Genomic DNA, 17,709 nt, shown 5'->3' on the forward strand with positions numbered 1-17,709 from the left:
TATAGATATTATTATATGGATTGCCAATTTTTTTTCTTTCTCTTTTCTTATGAAGGAATTGTAGACATCAGTTTGTTTATACATGGCTCTATAGTTTATGCAAAACAGCAAATCGTATAAAGCAAGGCAATTCATAATTATTTGAAAGTCAAATTTCAACAAGTGACTAGAATACTACCGAGCTGCATCAAGATTCAAGGACACGTCTTCGAATTTTTCTTTCTATCTTCGTTTTTAAATTGTTCGTTAAAAATTATTCGTATATCTTTTTTTTATTAAATCATTTTTTTTAATAATTATCATATGAAATTTAATACAAAATATCATACTTCAACAAAAAGAAATTAAAAAAAATTATAGAATAATATAAAAATATATGTTACTTGATATATATTCAAATCTTTTTTAGAGATTTGAAATCCAGACAGGTTCCAAAAGACTCCATTCACCTTGCTAGGGCCCATTTAATTCTTTGCCATATATTTTCCTACACAGATCCATCTTTTGTACAGAAAAATAGCGTTAGAGATCTTGCGTGGGTCTGCCACTTCTCCCTTCTCTTTTTTTCTTTCTTTCTTTCTTTTCTTTTCTTTTCTTTTCTTTTCTTTTTTTTTTTTTTAAAGAACACTCTCTCGCAGAAACGATCCTACCACGTGAAACCACTTCTTTCATAGAGAAACGTTCCCTCATATAGAGACGATTCTTCATGGTTCCATCCGTTTTGTAGAGAGAGCCTCTCATAGAAACTATCCAAAGCTTCTCTTTTTTTCTCTTCTTCTTTTTTCTTTATAAAAACGAAGCGAGATTCATCTCCCCGGCGCGCCAGGAGGAAGGAGGGAAGATTCTCTTAAATGCTTTCATCTATCGTAATAAAGACGCGAAACATCGTACACGTTTTCAACATTGCCAATTTCCTTTTCTTTTATTTTCTTTAATATTATAGATTATTTTCAATTTATATCATGAGTGCTAAAAAATATCGCAAAATGAATTTTGAAATATTCGCCACGATTATATAAAAAATTTTATAATAAGAATTTCTAATGCTTGTTCTTTCGATTTCAATAAACTTATATATTTAACGGATGAATGTTGAAGTCGAGAAACGTCGTCGAATTCGTAGTACGCGGAGTACGATATCTGCATCTACGGTATAATGGCGTGTACCGGATATTAATGTACAATAATGCTGTTTAATTGCCCAGTATCGAGGAAAATGGCTCGGCGAGCTTCTGCGTTTAATGGAACGGTGATATGATGGATAATTTGAACGAAAAAAAAAAAATCGAGATACTTAGTGGAGGAGATATTAAAATAGTTTTAATAATAAAAATTTATAGTTCATATATGATCGAAAATGAATAGTATCAAATTATATACTTTCATTTTAAAGATATTTAAAAATACCTTTTCTTCTCGCACAAAAATTTTTTTTATTTTCTTCGCCTTCTTCTTCGTACACTTGTCTTCGTTACGTGCTAATAATCCGAAATTTTATTTGGTTATAAATGTTGGAAGTTTAATAATATAATCTATTTTCGCTATACACTTGTCTTAATTACGTATGACGTTAATAATTGTCAAAGGATAATAATGTTTTCCTATATTACCGACTAATTACAAAATATGATCCGTAGAGTCACACGTGTGTTTTTTATTTTTTTTTCTTTAATTCTTATACTTCAATCGAAATAATGATAGAAAATCTGAACGAGCAAACCAACAAAAATAAAGGCAATTGAAATAGAATAGAAGATACATTTGTGTATTCTTAATTTGCTTACATTCCCAAGTTTTACTCGCGTTTATTTTTAATTGTCTATAACCTAAAAAAATACCTCGAACATAATTTTTTCATTCCCTTAAATTTTCACTCTCTGTATCATCATATGTATCATGAGCTTAAAAACCAATTAAATACAGTTGAATACCGTAGAGTAATCACTTGAGTCCACCAATAAAAGATATCTGTCAACGAACGTGAATCTCTCGAGAAGCATTAAAGTTACACGCGTGGGTGGCTCAGAGGCGATTCGTTTCGAATCGAATGTTTTAACACGGCGATCAATCATCGACGAGCACACACATGCGAGGACACTGTAATCCTCCTCCCACTCACGAAGGAACAATAAACTCTTTGTCACGCGTCTGCCGCTTCTGCAGATAGATAACGAGCCGACCGCGCGGCCTTGCATTACAAACGATATTCGCAAGGTTGGCTCGCGGCTGCGTACGCGTTCATTATGTGCTCTTCGTGGACGAAAATGCGTGAATCGAGCGTTGGAATATATCGAAGGACGAATATTTCCAATGTCCATACATCGAGGGTCATTGTGCGAATTTCAATGAAGCGGACAGAGGCGAAAAATACGAATCGATGAAAATGGAAGATTTTTTTTTTTTAACTTTCCTTTTTAAATTTATTTTAATTTTATTTCGTATTTTATTCGTTTAAATTTTTACTTTTATTTATTTTTTTTTTTTCTAGAAAGAAGAAATTAGTTTTCGTATATTCATAAAACATCTTTAGTATATATCGTGAAATTATAACGAATGTTTATCAATATTGACAATTATTTTAGATAAAGAAGAATTAATAAACGAGATGTCTCAAAATTTTCTAAATTTATTTATGCTGCACAAAAGAAAAAAAAAACAAATCGTAATGAATCTATTTCTATTTTATCTAAAATATAATAAGTTATAAATAGAACACGATATTTATGCAAATGCATATTTTTACAAGAAATAGATAAAGAAACGATACTTGGACAGAAATATCTTTTATCGTTGTTTTATCGTTGCATTATACTCCACATTGTAAAAAAGAAAAAAAGCATCTATGAAATCGTGATCCAGATTTTTCGAGATATCGCACAGCGAGACGTTCGATTCGTCAAAACAGAGAATCGATTTTCTCCATTTGCTTAGAAAGTTTCTCGGTAGGAGGCGCGCCACTAGCCTTGAAAATCGACTCCTCCATCGACCAAGTGATGCCACCTCGTTGGGGGAAAAAAAAAGTGTCAAGGACGCGATAAATCACCAATTTGGAATTTTAAGCGTAATTTGGCACCGATTGGTCCTCGACACGACCTGTCGATCTCCTTAAATGGCAACGATAATTCCTACGATTAAAGAGCCTCATCTTGAGAACCGAATTGGCCAAATTCGAAATTACATTTGTCAGAGAGAAGGAATCCATTTCTATTTTCATCTCCTTTCCCTTCCCTCCCCCCTTTTTTTCTTTTATAATTATTTACCAGACACAGTTTCAATGAGATCAGCGATACTATTTTTCCAACAAGATAATCGTGTCAAAGAGATCAAATTTGTGCAAAGCTACACGATAAATAGAGTATATAAATTCTCCGAAGTGGAATGTCGCCTCGAGTGTGCTTAAAGCTAAGAGAAGAATGGGGGGCGAATTTTCCTTGTTCCTTGTTCTCTCGATCGTTTCGTTTCTCGCTATCGGCGCATCGGGACTTTATAACTGCGAGTATATACACAAATGCAATGTGTGCACGTTGGATGGAAAGTTGGTAAAGGTGAGAAGAGACGTGGACACGATAAATATTTTCGAGTTGAATATAACATCCATCGACGAGAACAACACGTTCGAGGATATAGTGGCCATCAAACTGAGCTTCAGCATCGGTAACAATATATCCAGCGTGAAGAAGGAATCGTTCAAGGGTTTGGAATTGTTGAGAGAATTGGACCTGGGGAACAACATGATACCCCTGTCGCCGTATCTGTTCTCAGAGTTGAAACAATTGCGTACGTTGAACCTGAAAAATAACAATCTCGAGGAAATACCCAAAGACTCGTTCGCGGGTCTATCAAACTTGAAGAAACTCTACTTACAACGTAATCGCATTCAATTGCTCGACAACGATTCGTTTTCGGGATTGTCTTCGTTGGGTATGCTTCAACTGGACAATAACAGAATCTCTAATTTAAATGCCGAATCCATGTGCCGGATACCAAAATTGGAAGAGCTTCATCTGATGAACAACACGCTCACGTCTGTCCAGCCGGGATCCTTGGCGTGTCTGCGCGATCTGAAATTCGTTAATTTTGCGTTCAATCGGTTGACACGGTTATCCAAGACGGATTTCGAGGGATTGACGAATGTAGAGACCATGAATCTGCGCAACAATCGGATAGCCGCTATTGATCCGGAGACGTTTTCTCACATGAAGAAATTGCAAACTTTGTTCATGACGAGCAATCAATTGACCATGATTGATCCTCGACTGTTCAACGGGTTGACCGCGCTGAACTGGCTTGAATTAAATAGCAATAACATAGACACGTTGGAGGCCGGTTCCTTTGCTGATCTTAACAAGCTGCGTGTATTGCATCTCGAAGACAACAATTTGTCTGAAGTGGACAGGGAGAAGGTTGGATTGACCAATTCCACCGATCTGATTATATTCCAAGGAAATACTACGACGAAAGAATCGAGTGAACAGGAATCTAAAATAATGAGTTTGTATTGGTTGATAATACTGAATGGAAAATTATGGAATTTTAATCGAAATTAATTAAAAGGATAATTATATTAGTATTAATCAATAACGTTCTTATTAATACTAATCTACTTCTAAAGAGTTATAATTAAAAGATAAATGTCATGTATCAATGAATATTCTTTGATTAAAATAATATTTTAATTAATAAATTTTGTATCATTGGACTAATTGCTCAATCGTGTTTGAATCCTTTCTGTATCTTTTTCCTTTTTAAATTATTTACATTTGACAGATTCCAACGAGATCAGTTTTTCTTATTTTTTTTCCTTTTTCGAATTATTCACACTGAAAGTCAAAGATCGTGGTCCTGACTAATCGAATTTTGCTTTGAAACTTGACATCAAGATGGCCGAATCTCTCGATCGTTCAGTCGGCTCGCCATTCTGCGAAGACGTAAACTAATACATTATATGCACACGTGACAGAAACTTGACGCACATTGAAAAATTCAAATACGCGACAAACACCATTTGGAGGTGACAGCTATCGAGGAAAACGCTTTCCAACATCATGGTCGTGACGAAACTGAGCTTCGTTGTTGGTAACAATATATCCGTGGTGAGGGAATCGTTCAAAGGAGTTGAGAAACTTAGATCCGAGCAACAACATGATACCTCTCTCGTCGAATCTGTTCTCGGAATTGAAACAGTTGCGTTCAGTCACTGTTCCTCAACAAGATCAAGGAAATATTCAAATATTCGTTCAATCCGATCAATACAAGTTGAGGAGAAATTGTATTTCAAACAATTGATCAAGATTGGTCATAATTGCCTTCATTCAGCTTTAGTATTCAGAAAAACAACATCTATACATGGATCCTAAAAAAACTTACATTAGATCAGATCTACTGATCTTGGATTTATAAATCAGCAAAACAGACTTAAAAGGACTGACTAACCTGAGAATGTTGTTTGCAAATGATAATCAGATAACCAATCAAGCCAGACACGTTTTCAGATCTGAAGAAACTGGAAATATTGTTTCTGAGAATAAATAACTTGATCACGATTGAGAGTCAGATATTTAATGGATTGCCCAGTGAAAAAAGTCGTTTTGTCCTATTATAGAATCAATAGAGAGCAAATCTTCCAGCGCTGAAAACATTAAATCTCTAGAACTAAGTAATTTAACTGCAGTGGACAAGACAAAAACTTGGATTGATTGGATTGATTCGATTGGTGTGCATATATATAAGAATGTAGTAATCTTTGGATGACGTGTTTAGATGTTATGTAATGTTTTCAAGAATATAGAAATTAAAACAACAAACGAAGTGTATAATTATTAATTCGATAAATGTTAGTTGATGTAAACTTTATATTTTTTTTTTATGTTTATAGATTAATAATTATTAATAAGGAAACAAATATTGAGAAATTTTTTAATTATTTTAATTTTTTAATTAATATATTCATTATGTGTGAATATACGCATTATAAACTTTTCCAAGAAATATGAAAAAGAAAAAATTAAAAAAGAATTTTCTAAATATCCGGCTTCTTTTTACATAAGCTTTATATAATATACTTATTTTATAATATTTTATAATATTATATAATAAATATTTTATAATTATATAAAAAAATCTTGATATAATAAAAATATGTTGGAATGAAATAATATATTGTCTTAATAAATAGAATTGAAAATATGAACATTTTTGACTACTTATAATTCTACATTAAATAAATTTTATCTATGAATATAAAAATAAAATAATTTTACCTGTGATTAGCCAATTGTTTCATAATTTTTCAAAGATTTCCAAAGATTTTCAATACTATTCTTTTTGTTCTCTTTTTCTCTCGATAAATTTCGAAATCACAATATGTATAGTTGATTCGAGTTGAATTGAAGATCGATCGATCGATCATTATCACAAATTCGTCTTAATTCACTTTTCATTCTCTCGATTTATCGAAATGAATTACGGCGGTATCTTCATACATCTGCAAGATGCATTTCCATATGACATTTGTTATGACGCTTTGTTCTTCCAATATTTTAATTTAATATAACGACATTATATCATAGATTTAAAATTAAAATTTTTAAATATTCACATCACGAGTGTTCGAATTCACGAAAAAGCATTTTTTTCTTACAAGATAATCGTGTTCTTAATCGAATTTGTGCAATAAATAGTACATATAAACTCTCGAAGATACTCTTTCGCGATTATTCTTGTAAAAACTTAGTATCAAAATAGTCAAATCTTTTCTATTTTCTGTTCTCTCAATTATTTTATCATTTTTAATAATTGCGATGTGATCATCGCAATTAACATGTATACATAACATGTATATATAAATATAATTTATTGTGCATGTAACTTAGCCTAAACACAAAAAAACTTAATCGAAACACGTAAAAAACTATTGAATATTTACAATTTCCATCTGATAACTATAGAAGAAAACGCTTTGGCTTGATATCAATAATAATATATTCACGGTGAAGATAGAATTATTCAAGGGATTGAAAAGATTGAAAACGCTAAATATGATCGATATCTCTCTCGTCGAATCTGTTTTTAGAAAAGTTAGAAATACTTAAATCGAACAAGATCAAAGAAATTTTGAAAGATACGTACGATTGGCCTATTTAATTTAAAAAGCTTTTCTCACAATAACATCCAATCGATCAACAAAGATTTTCGAAATTTAAGATCTACAATGGTATACCTGGATTGTATGTGCTTTAGCATTATTTTTGAATAAATTGATGTTTATCCAACCAATATCCTAGAACATTGCATTTTAAATGATTTATTCTTGGCAAAACTGAATAATATATCCAAAACTTCAAAGGATTGATTAACCAGAAATTATTATACCTGAACCAAAAGCAATATTTTTTAAAGTCATTACGTTTAATCAGTAATAATGTATATTACCTGAACAAAAAAAGTTTCTTGGATTTATATGATAATGATGTTCCATACGTATATGAAAATTATGCACAGTCATTGATTTCTTTTAATCAATTTTCTTCTTTTTTATATTATTTATATTCTTGATTTATATTATGTATAAATTCACGAATTAATTCTATTAACTTTTTAATTCAAACAATGAGCGTCTACTTATCAACGTATAAACACCATATAAATAGAAAATTGTAATTTTACTTAAATTACTTAAATTACTATTGAGACAATGAGAAAATGTTGATGCAATCTGGTATTAATCAAGCGTTGTTTATTATTAGATGGACGATAACCTTAAATCGTCGAGAGAGAATTCAATATGGAAATGAAGTTAAAAGTTTTGCTTCGAAAGACGGTAGACGGCGTAGCAATCGCATCGTGTTTTTTCTGCAATCCCTATTACTATTATCCAAATGAGAGTATAATATTCAAAATCTGGTAACCATAATTGTTACTATTTATCCATGATCATTGTAAAATGTTTGGGCATTTCATTCTACAATTTCATTTAAAAGTTATTCAGAATCATTCGTTCTTCTCTATTATTCTTCTATTTTGTCTCTTTGTTTTTTTCCTAGTTATCATCTTTTCTTTCTCTTTTGTCTCTTTATATTTTCAACTTCATGCTTTCTTATTCTATTCTTTTATTTTCTTCCTGAATAGATTTATTCCTCGTCACTTTTCGATTCTTTACCGAACGTTCGAAGTCTCGACTGGCCGGGAATAATTAGCCCTGTTTCGAATCGCTTAATTTACCTTGAAAAAGCACAAGGCACGTTTCAAAGAATGGCCCGCTGGGGGAAAGTAGGTCGTGGAGAAAAAAGACAGCCTCTCTTGCCGAGTGCCGGCTGGGAAAACCGACGACGCAAGTTCACGGTCGTGTCCCGACTACGTGGAACTAGGCTGGTGTTGCTCTCGCCTTTCTCCCTTCTCCCGTGTTTTTCAGTACACGAGGACGGAATCGGGGATGCATGCACCACGTCTAAACTTTGCACTTTGTATATGCAAATTAAAACCTTATCTTATTATTTTTCTTCTGTTAAAGGATTTAAAATTTGAAGGTTGGAATAAAATTATCGAAAGTAAAATATCACGAAGAATAAAAATCGTGCGAAAGATGGTAAATTTTTTGTTTTTTATTAAAAAAAAAAAAAAAAAAGATAAATGCACATTCTACAAATAGAAATACGATAACGAAATCAACTGAAAATGAATTTTATTTTCTCGCAAAAATAACCGTGTCAAAGATCGTGTCCTCGATTCAATCGAAGTTTGCTGGCACTACGCACATAAATTCTCGATAAAATCAGAGATCATTCTTGTAGTAGTCTGAAAACATGATCAAATCTTCTCTGTGGTCGTTTCATTTCTCGCTTCTATCGCATCGCAGACGCAATATTTTTACAGGAACAGCTACAAAATATAGGAGAACAATGAAATTTTAAGTCAACGTCATCTAAGAAGAATCCAAAAAGGATTCAAGAAGGATCCAAGAATAGTCATTCGTCTAAACTTACAAATTGTTATTATAAAAAAAAAAAAGCTTTCAAAGACCTTAACATAACCGAATTGAATCTCAATTTGAATAACACCATCACTGTGATGGAGAGAGAAATTTTTATGCAGAAATTAAAACGTCTGGACTTGGACAATAATCTGATATCTCTCGTGCCAAATTTGTTCTCAGAATTGGCACAGTTGTATTGGCTGTCTCGTCTTCAACGAAATCAAATATACTTTTTGTTGCACAGTTGATCTGGCTCTACTTAACTCACAATGGCATCCAATCTATCAACAAGGATTCATTTTTGGGATCGTCTTCGTCGTTACTCCTATCTCTGAGTGGAAGTATAATAAGATCTCCAATATATAAGGGTTGGAACGTTTAATCAAATGTCTAATTTGATCATACTTCACCTGGAGACTAATAATTTGAACGTCTATTCAAGGAGTCTTAAGAGATCTGCATTTGTTCTTGGAGAAAAATAAGCTGAGCGTCATATCCAAGACAGATTTCCAAGGATTGAACAACCATATTGTGTCTGGATAATAGAATAGCAAGAATCTTGCCAGATGCTTTTTCTGCTTCCAGACCTGAAAAAAATTGAAACAATCAAACCTGATGCATAATGAATTGTCCATAATTGGAATCTCGGACATTCAGTCCATTATTCTCTTTGAATTTCCTTGATTTATCTATCAATAAAGTTGAAGAAAAGTCTTTGGATGCCTTTCGAAGATCTTCAAACCTTTATATTTTATACATAATGATTTAACTTGCCTGAACAAGAAAAATTGGTATTATTCATTTGTACATTTATCATTTCTAATACATACATTTAATTTTAAAAATCTTATTCCATTATCCAAAAATTCCTTCAATCAATTCAGATTCAAGCTCATATACATTGCATTATTTACTCCTTTTCAATCAGGATTCTCTGTGTATTCGCACAAACGTGTTGGAAATTATCAATCGACGAGGTTGAGAGCCACATTTCCTCGCCAAGATAACAGTGGCATGGGTCGTGGCGTCCCCTTCCAATCTCAATGCAACTCTGTGCAATCCAACGAAGGATTATATAAACTCGTCGAAGAGAGCCGTTTCAGCAAGAGACACAGAGTGTTGGCGCGTGAAAAAACTCGGCCGCCGATCGAGATGATCGAAACTCCTCCGCGCTCCATCCTCCCCCTCGTTCTTCTACTCCTGTTGACGGTCGCCCAATGCCAGGAGCAATCCCTGCAGTGCAAGCAGATAACCGGTTACAAGGTGTGCGAGAGGAAAGGCACACTGGTGGACGTCACCCAACAGGAATTCGAGGAGAGACTGGATATACACGACATGAATCTGCTCTCCATCAGGGAGGGGGCGTTCAAAAATCTGTCGACGACCAAGCTCAGCCTCGGTTTGGGTAACAAGATATCCGTGGTCGGGAGAGAATCGTTCAAAGGTTTGGATAAATTGGTACGATTGGACCTGGACAGCAACCTTGTACAACTCTCCCCCAATTTGTTCTCCGAATTGAAACAATTGAACTCGTTGTCCCTCATCTTCAACAAGATCAACGACATACCGAAAGACACGTTTGCGGGCCTGTCAAACTTGATGTGGCTGTATCTAGGGCACAACGACATCCGATCGATAAGTAAAAATTCGTTCACGGGATTGTCCTCGTCGTTGCTGTTCCTCTGGTTGAACGACAATAAGATTTCCAGCGTGGAGAGTGGCACGTTTGGTCAGATGCCAGAATTGACCCGGCTTCATCTCGAGAACAATAAGTTGACGTCGATCCAGCAAGGTGTATTGAAGGGTTTGCACAAGTTGGACGGCTTGTTTTTGGAGTACAATCAGTTGGGCCGGGTGTCGAAGACTGATTTCAAAGGGTTGATCGGTCTCAGGATCTTGAATCTGCATCACAATCAGATAGACAATATCGAGGAAGGAGCATTCTCAGATTTGAAACAATTGGAACAACTGGACCTGAGGAAGAACCGGCTGTCCACGATCGAGGCTCGAGTGTTCAACGGGTTGACCAGTTTGAAGAAGTTGGATTTGTCCGACAATAGGATAGGCGTGGTGCAGCTTGCTGCGTTCCAAGATCTTCCAGCCCTGAAAACATTGAATCTCGCTAATAATAATCTGACCAGTGTGGACAGGAAGGAGTTTGGATTGACCAGTTTGACCATTCTGTACACCTAAGGATGTAATAATAATAAATCTTTTTCTTTTTTCTTTTGGAAAACGTATTTGAAACGTGTTTTGTGACGACAGTTTTGTAGAAATTAGAGCAATAAAAAGGTGTGAAGTTTGTGTATAAGCTTGAATTATTTTTTTATTTTTTATAGGTTATTTTATATATGTATATATGTATATATCGTTTTCTGTGAAAAAAATCACACGCAGAATGGTGTCATGTATACGAGATTGTCGTTAATCTCGCTGACCAACGTTAGATAAGTGCAAACTTGTGTCAGGTCGTTGTTCTTTCTCGTGTTATCAGTGAACAACAAGAGCCGGGTCAAGTGTTGAGATTTTAAACGCGTACGCTGTTCTACGTTCAATAAACACGAGAAAAAATATTACTGAATATTAATTAATTAATTAATTAATCAAAATGCTGAGAGAATTTATCTTTAATATATAGATTTTTTTTTGGATTTTAATCTTTCCAAAATTAAACATTCAGGAAATAATTTAACTTTTTTTTTAAAATTGTTAAAATAATGTGAAATTTCAAAGTGGAAGATGACTGAAAATTATGCATATATTTGCATGTATTTATCATAAAAAAAAAATAAAAATTGAATTTTTTATGCTTGCATTTACGTATTGGAAAAAGAAAATTGTTTTTGTATTAAAGAAAGAAAATAGATAAAAATAGATAGGGTAAAGATTTTCGAGAAAAATATTCGGATCGGAATAGTTAAGTAGCTTTGAAAGCTCTCCAGTATAGGAATTCTAAATCCATACTCGAAAATAGAATAGGATGGCGAAAAGACTGAATGGCTCAACGAGTAGGGCTCCAGTTTCGTATCACATCGACCCGAGTTCAAATCTTCTCTAAGATATCGGTTCGTTTTTTTCGAATTCTAAATTTTCTGATAAATATTTATAAAAAAAATGAAAATTTAAAAAATTCTAAAATAAATAATACTCTTATATTAAGTAATAGATTGAAAAAAAATTATAAATAATATTAAAATTGTAAAAAATTTGGAAAAAAATATCGATGTTGAAAATAAAAATTTGAGTTGCAGAGGGAAGAATTCGAATAATCATACCACCACCACACTATCTATCATCAATCTGGATTTTTCTAGTGCATAAAAATTGTTGGAGATTACTTTGTCAGAAGCTGTAGAAAGAAAGAGAGAGATCCACCTTCGCGCCGAAGGAGAAAGATATAACCAATTTGTCAAGATTCCGTCCTTCACACGTAAAATCCCGATCGATCTTCGTGGAATGAAATCAATCATTCTCGAGGTTATAAACACCTACGCGTCGAAGGTTGACATTTCACTGAATGCTTCGTAGTAGACAATTGTCACGCGATGACTCTCTTGAAAACAAATTTACACGCCAGAAATTTACAAAGCTTTTTAAGAATACAATGCCAAGGATTCAAGCAAAAACCGCACGCCATTCTCTCTCTCTCTCTCTCTCTCTCTTGTCTCAGGCGAGAAAGAAAATTGTGTGGCATGTTATATATCCTCCAACTTCATCCTCTGATTAAATTCTCAACACTTTCACACCCTTAAGGGTGATGAAACTCTTACGATTTTCGTTGTACAACACAATGTGTTCTCTCAATTATTATCCACATTATACTTCAACTTATTCCCAAAATATCAATTACAATGCACCGTTACTGTTACTACACTCGATTAATTCGCTCGAAATGCGAACGATTCAACGTTATAAATAGAAATATATCGTTTCATATGTCATCGTTAACACGAGACCTGATATTTATTACAAGGATTCGAGGGTGTATCCAATTAGTCATTGAATCGGCACGAGTGAAAGTGCGCTTTTTGAGCAATCGTTGCACGACATTAGACGCGTATATCGTTTCAGAAAACGGATACTCGTGCGAGCCTCGACGATTCGATGTATCCATATTGGAGTAGGGGAGGAGGAGGAGGAGGAGGAGGAGAGACAGACACCTCTGGATTTGATTTATAGCGAGAACGCATTCGGGATGCATTCGAGAACTGTACTGGAAACGTGACTGGAACATGGAATGGCGAGTTAGAAACGTTTGAAAAGCGTGAAATTATTGGGTTGGAATATACATAAATGTCGATGCTCGAGTTTGAAAAGACGATACCGAGCTATTTAATTTAATTGCTGGTGGACTATTCTATTACATTATTGGCGAAGAAATTTTAACGAAAAACTTTTCGAGTTCGATTTTGCACGTCGTGCAAAAAAAAAAAAAAATTCAGAAGCAGGAAGAGAAGGATACTTGCTTCTCCAATAGGCGTATCAAGTCTCGTATTTGCGACACGCGTTCCAAGGAAATTTCTTTTTCCTTCTTGAAAAAAAAAAAAAAAAAAGAAAAAAAAACGTTTCATCGAATTCAGAATCGTTTCCAAGCTATCGTTGCTCGTTCGACTGTTATTTTCTACGATTTATTACAGGTCATCTGGCCGGCCAAGCCAATTAAATCCAACTCCTGCCATCGTGAGAGAGAGCGTCGATATCGTGGAAGATACTTTTTACCCGGTTCACAGGATTCTGGATCGACGATTCTCGAGGAATAAACCGATAAAATCTGGTCGATATTGGTCGATTCGTCCCTCCGACCAATTAAGCCGTTTCCAAACCTGATACGTGCCCCACGTTTCTGTCCATTGTTTGATAAACATCGTTTCTTATCTTCCACCTAAAATCGATAACCAATTAGCAAATATTTCTCACAAGAAATTTTAAAAATAAATTTTTCAATTATTTCTCTCTATCTCTCTCTCTAATATTCTACAATTGTCGAGATTGATTTTCCTGTATAGTCAAGGTCAAGAGTGTGCCAAGACACTCGCACAATTATCACGGATCATCCTCCATGCAAGCTCGAGAGTTCATCAGCTTGCCCATTCATGTCCACAAAATCCCAAATTCTCTGTCCATTGTTTCTCTGTTGATTATTACGCATTCTTGAAACTCTAAAATGAACGTTTGAAAGAGTGGAAGAAAGATGATCGAATATATATATATTTTTTTTTAACAAATCCTGGTTCATTATTTACTCACCTTATTCCACCAAATTTTCCAAATACATCCTCTTTTTTGAAATCTAATACAATTACATAATTTGAGCGCGAGATTGATGTGTCGTATTAAATTGTTTCATTTTATTTTATACCTGCTTGGATTTTCCAAGAAAAAATGACGATAAATCCCTCGGCTCTTTCTCAACGTGTCAAATGGGGATAAGGGAAAGTGGAGGTCGCGCGAGGATTCGATTCCCAAGTGGTCAAACTCTCACCGACGCTCTTGCATCGTGGAAATTTATCCTCTCCTCGATTTTTCCTCGATCCTTATTCGGTAATCCTTCTCCTCTTCCATTCTTATTCAGTTATTTGGCGAAAAGCATCTTTGAATGAAAAGTATATTCGAGAGGCCGGGAGATTCGATCGTTCAATCTGGAAATGGAAAACGATTAGAAATCTTGGAGATTTTAATTGGAGCAGAATGTAGAGGAAGTAAGTGAGAGTAAATTTTTTCATGATTCAACTCGCGTTTGAAATTTTTCGCGATGGAAAGTTTGTTTTAAAATTTTTGACTGTTCGTGGATTTGGTTTGATTTTAGATGTGGATCTAGAACAATACAGTCCAAACTTATGTAATTTTCGTTATCGTAATTAGACTGGGATAAGTCGATCAGGAGATAAACCTTTACCATCCAAACTTGTCTAATTTTCGTTATCGTTTACCTTCAAGTTGGTTAATCCAGCTGAATCAAATGATTAAATCAAAATTCCAGAATTTTTTCTCTTGGATAATCAAACCAAGATCGACCTAGAATTTGCAATAATAATTAATTAATGAATCGAACTACTAGGAATCCTTTTTACTGTTTCATTATAAATAAATAATTACACACATTTAAAAGAGAATAAGTTAATTTATTTTACAAATTGCAATTATTATATACCTGAGGATAATACTCCTCTTCACCGTGCGTCACATTACATTCTTTCCAAATTCACAGCTCTTTTTTCCTCGAGAGTGCTTCAGCTTGAATTATTCCTATCCCAAAGGATTAAACAGCAAACAAACGTTTCTACCATTCCTGAATTTTCCCTGGGTATTACTGAAAAACTTTAATTATAAAGAACTGCTTGTGATATTGGATGCTTTTATGTAAAAGCTGCAAAAAACGAAAAAAAGAAAAGAGAGAGGAAAAGAAAATCAAATATTTATATCCATATAGAGAAGAATATTAGAAAAATTGTACGTGTGATTGAGATATAAATAAGAAACCAAAGATTGTATATGAATAGTCTGCGACAAAATAATATCTTTTATGTTCCATGAAATTAATCCAGAACTATCAATTTATAAAATTTATTCAAAAATATTATGCACAAATTAAGACAAAAGTTAGATTATTGTAAAAGTAATTATGCTTGAAGTTAATATTAATTTTTCCAAAAAGCACTTGAATATTTTGAATGAACAAAATTGCATAGAGAATTGAAAGGTTTCTTAAAGATAAAGATACTGAATTCGAATCTAATAAAAATATTGATTTTTGTAATTTTTCTCTTTGCCCATCAAGCTATCTTAATTTTTTGCAATCATATGATTTTTCTTTAAAACACATATCGTTGAATTTATTCCAGGAACAATGAAAATCATTTTGTCACCACCGAGAGTGAATTCAAAACACAAAAATGGTCTACCTGGAAAATTAAAATATCGAAATATCTCTCTTCCGAACCAGAAAAACTCGTGTTTCGTTAATTGCGCTACCATTTTAATATCACCGTATATGCACGCTCTAATGCACCAAGATACGCAGAAGGGAGACGTTGCGTGAAAGATACTCTTCCTACACGCTGAAAATGTCGTCTTTAATTCTTTAGATGAAAACGAAGGTTTGAAAATATCTTCTTCTCGTGGAAATGTATTCGAACGCTGTCTGAGAGGGTTTCAATTGGTATTGGTGCGAGGTGTTTGACGAATATTCGAGAAACATTCTTGAGGAAGACGTATTAATTTGGTTAAGCATCAGCATGGAAAAATATGCAGTTTTGTCTCACTTGAATCTTCGATTTTACTGCCCTGTTCTTCTTACACGTTTATTGTTTCTCATGATGAAAGAATTGTAAGCTTTTGTAGCAAGTATCGTCGTGTTACGATAATATGAAATTGTTTAATATGAAATATTTTCATGTTTCGAGTTTCGTTCTGATTAATAGTTTTTCAGCCTTTAACTGGAAAATATTTTATTAAAGATCTAAATTAGATATGTAATATTCGTTTATTAACTCGATATATACGTTGAAAAAAAGACAAGAAAAAAAAAGAATACATTACGAATCGAAGTGCACATTATCTTGAAGATTGAAATGCAGATTACCGAGAAATCTTCGAAATGTGGCAATGGTGTCGTAGCGTTCTCCAGGGCCACAAAGGCGGCGCCACGCTCGAAGAAGAAAAGGAAATTGTTCGGATGTTTGGCGAGGCTTGTGTGTCTTCGTGTGTGCCGAATTCATGCCACAAGGAGGCAACGAAGTAGTATAGGAAAGAGAAAATTGTGTACATATATACGTTGGAATCGATGAATGAAGTCGAGTATCACGAGCCTTCTCCGCGAGATTACTACCACTCTTTATTATCGTTCCGAGAGAAATGAAACATTCGAGATATTACTTGGATGGACGGGTACTGAGACGTTTGATATTATAACGACTTGTTCTAGTTTTATTGTATATAGTTATTTTTGCCTATTTATTCTTGATATCCGTGATTAAAATTCTTATTGTCGTCTGTATTCATTTCTAGATACTTTGCTTAATTATTCTTATCATTTACGATTAAAATTATCTTTTATATAGTTCCATTGCTAGTTATTTTTTGTTATCTAGTAATTTATATTATTCTATTATTCTATGGAAATCATTTTATTACCATCCGTCGATAATAAACGTTATTCTTTTTATAAATAGATAATTTACACAGTGTGTTGATTATTTAAATAAAAAAATTAAAAATATCAAAATGCTAAAATGTTGTAATCTATTATCGAGCGACCTATACTATGACAGACTTATAGACAATCTTTATTTCTTTCTCGGAAATAAGATTTCGTTTCGTCCACGAGATAAATTTAATATCCCGAGGAAACTGTTCTCATCGAGAAGAGAAGTTTTTAGAGAGTGATCCGTTTTTGCACCCGAGACAGCGATGGAGAAATTCCAAAGAGATTTCTAACCGCGTCGCGTGCAGTCCACTTTCTACGACGATTTGTAGACATTCCGTACGTCAGATATATCATCTTAATCGTTTCCCTGGATTGGAAATTTTTATACTTTCTATCTCTACGAGATGGAAGATAATTACGCAATATATTGTAATATAAATCGCTCAATTTCAGAAAATTATAATATATATATATATAAAACATGTTCTTTCATAAGAAAAAAATTTAGATTCAGAAAAAGAAATAGACATAATAAATCGCAAGTGAACTGTCTGTTACAATAGACAGTGTGTCAAGAACGGAGTTTGCCGAC

General features: G+C 33.7%; 3 protein-coding genes across 7 annotated transcripts in view; all 3 read left to right on the forward strand.

Moving 5' to 3' along the window:
- Nucleotides 1-17,709, forward strand: part of LOC410649 (tyrosine-protein kinase Btk29A) — a 155,072-nt gene that overhangs the window by 110,231 nt on the left and 27,132 nt on the right. The gene's annotated exons all lie outside the window — the stretch shown is intronic.
- Nucleotides 3,369-4,684, forward strand: LOC107963996 (leucine-rich repeat-containing protein 70). Its single transcript, XM_016916938.2, has one exon. The coding sequence runs from the start codon at nt 3,414-3,416 to the stop codon at nt 4,545-4,547; it is 1,134 nt and encodes a 377-aa protein (XP_016772427.1). The 5' UTR covers nt 3,369-3,413; the 3' UTR covers nt 4,548-4,684.
- LOC100577163 (insulin-like growth factor-binding protein complex acid labile subunit) lies at nt 9,855-11,289 on the forward strand. Its single transcript, XM_016916939.2, has one exon. It carries the CDS (start codon nt 9,986-9,988, stop codon nt 11,162-11,164), a length of 1,179 nt encoding a protein of 392 aa, XP_016772428.2. The 5' UTR covers nt 9,855-9,985; the 3' UTR covers nt 11,165-11,289.

This window comes from Apis mellifera, linkage group LG16, assembly GCF_003254395.2.
Source record: "Apis mellifera strain DH4 linkage group LG16, Amel_HAv3.1, whole genome shotgun sequence".
Classification (NCBI taxonomy): Eukaryota; Metazoa; Arthropoda; class Insecta; order Hymenoptera; family Apidae; genus Apis; species Apis mellifera.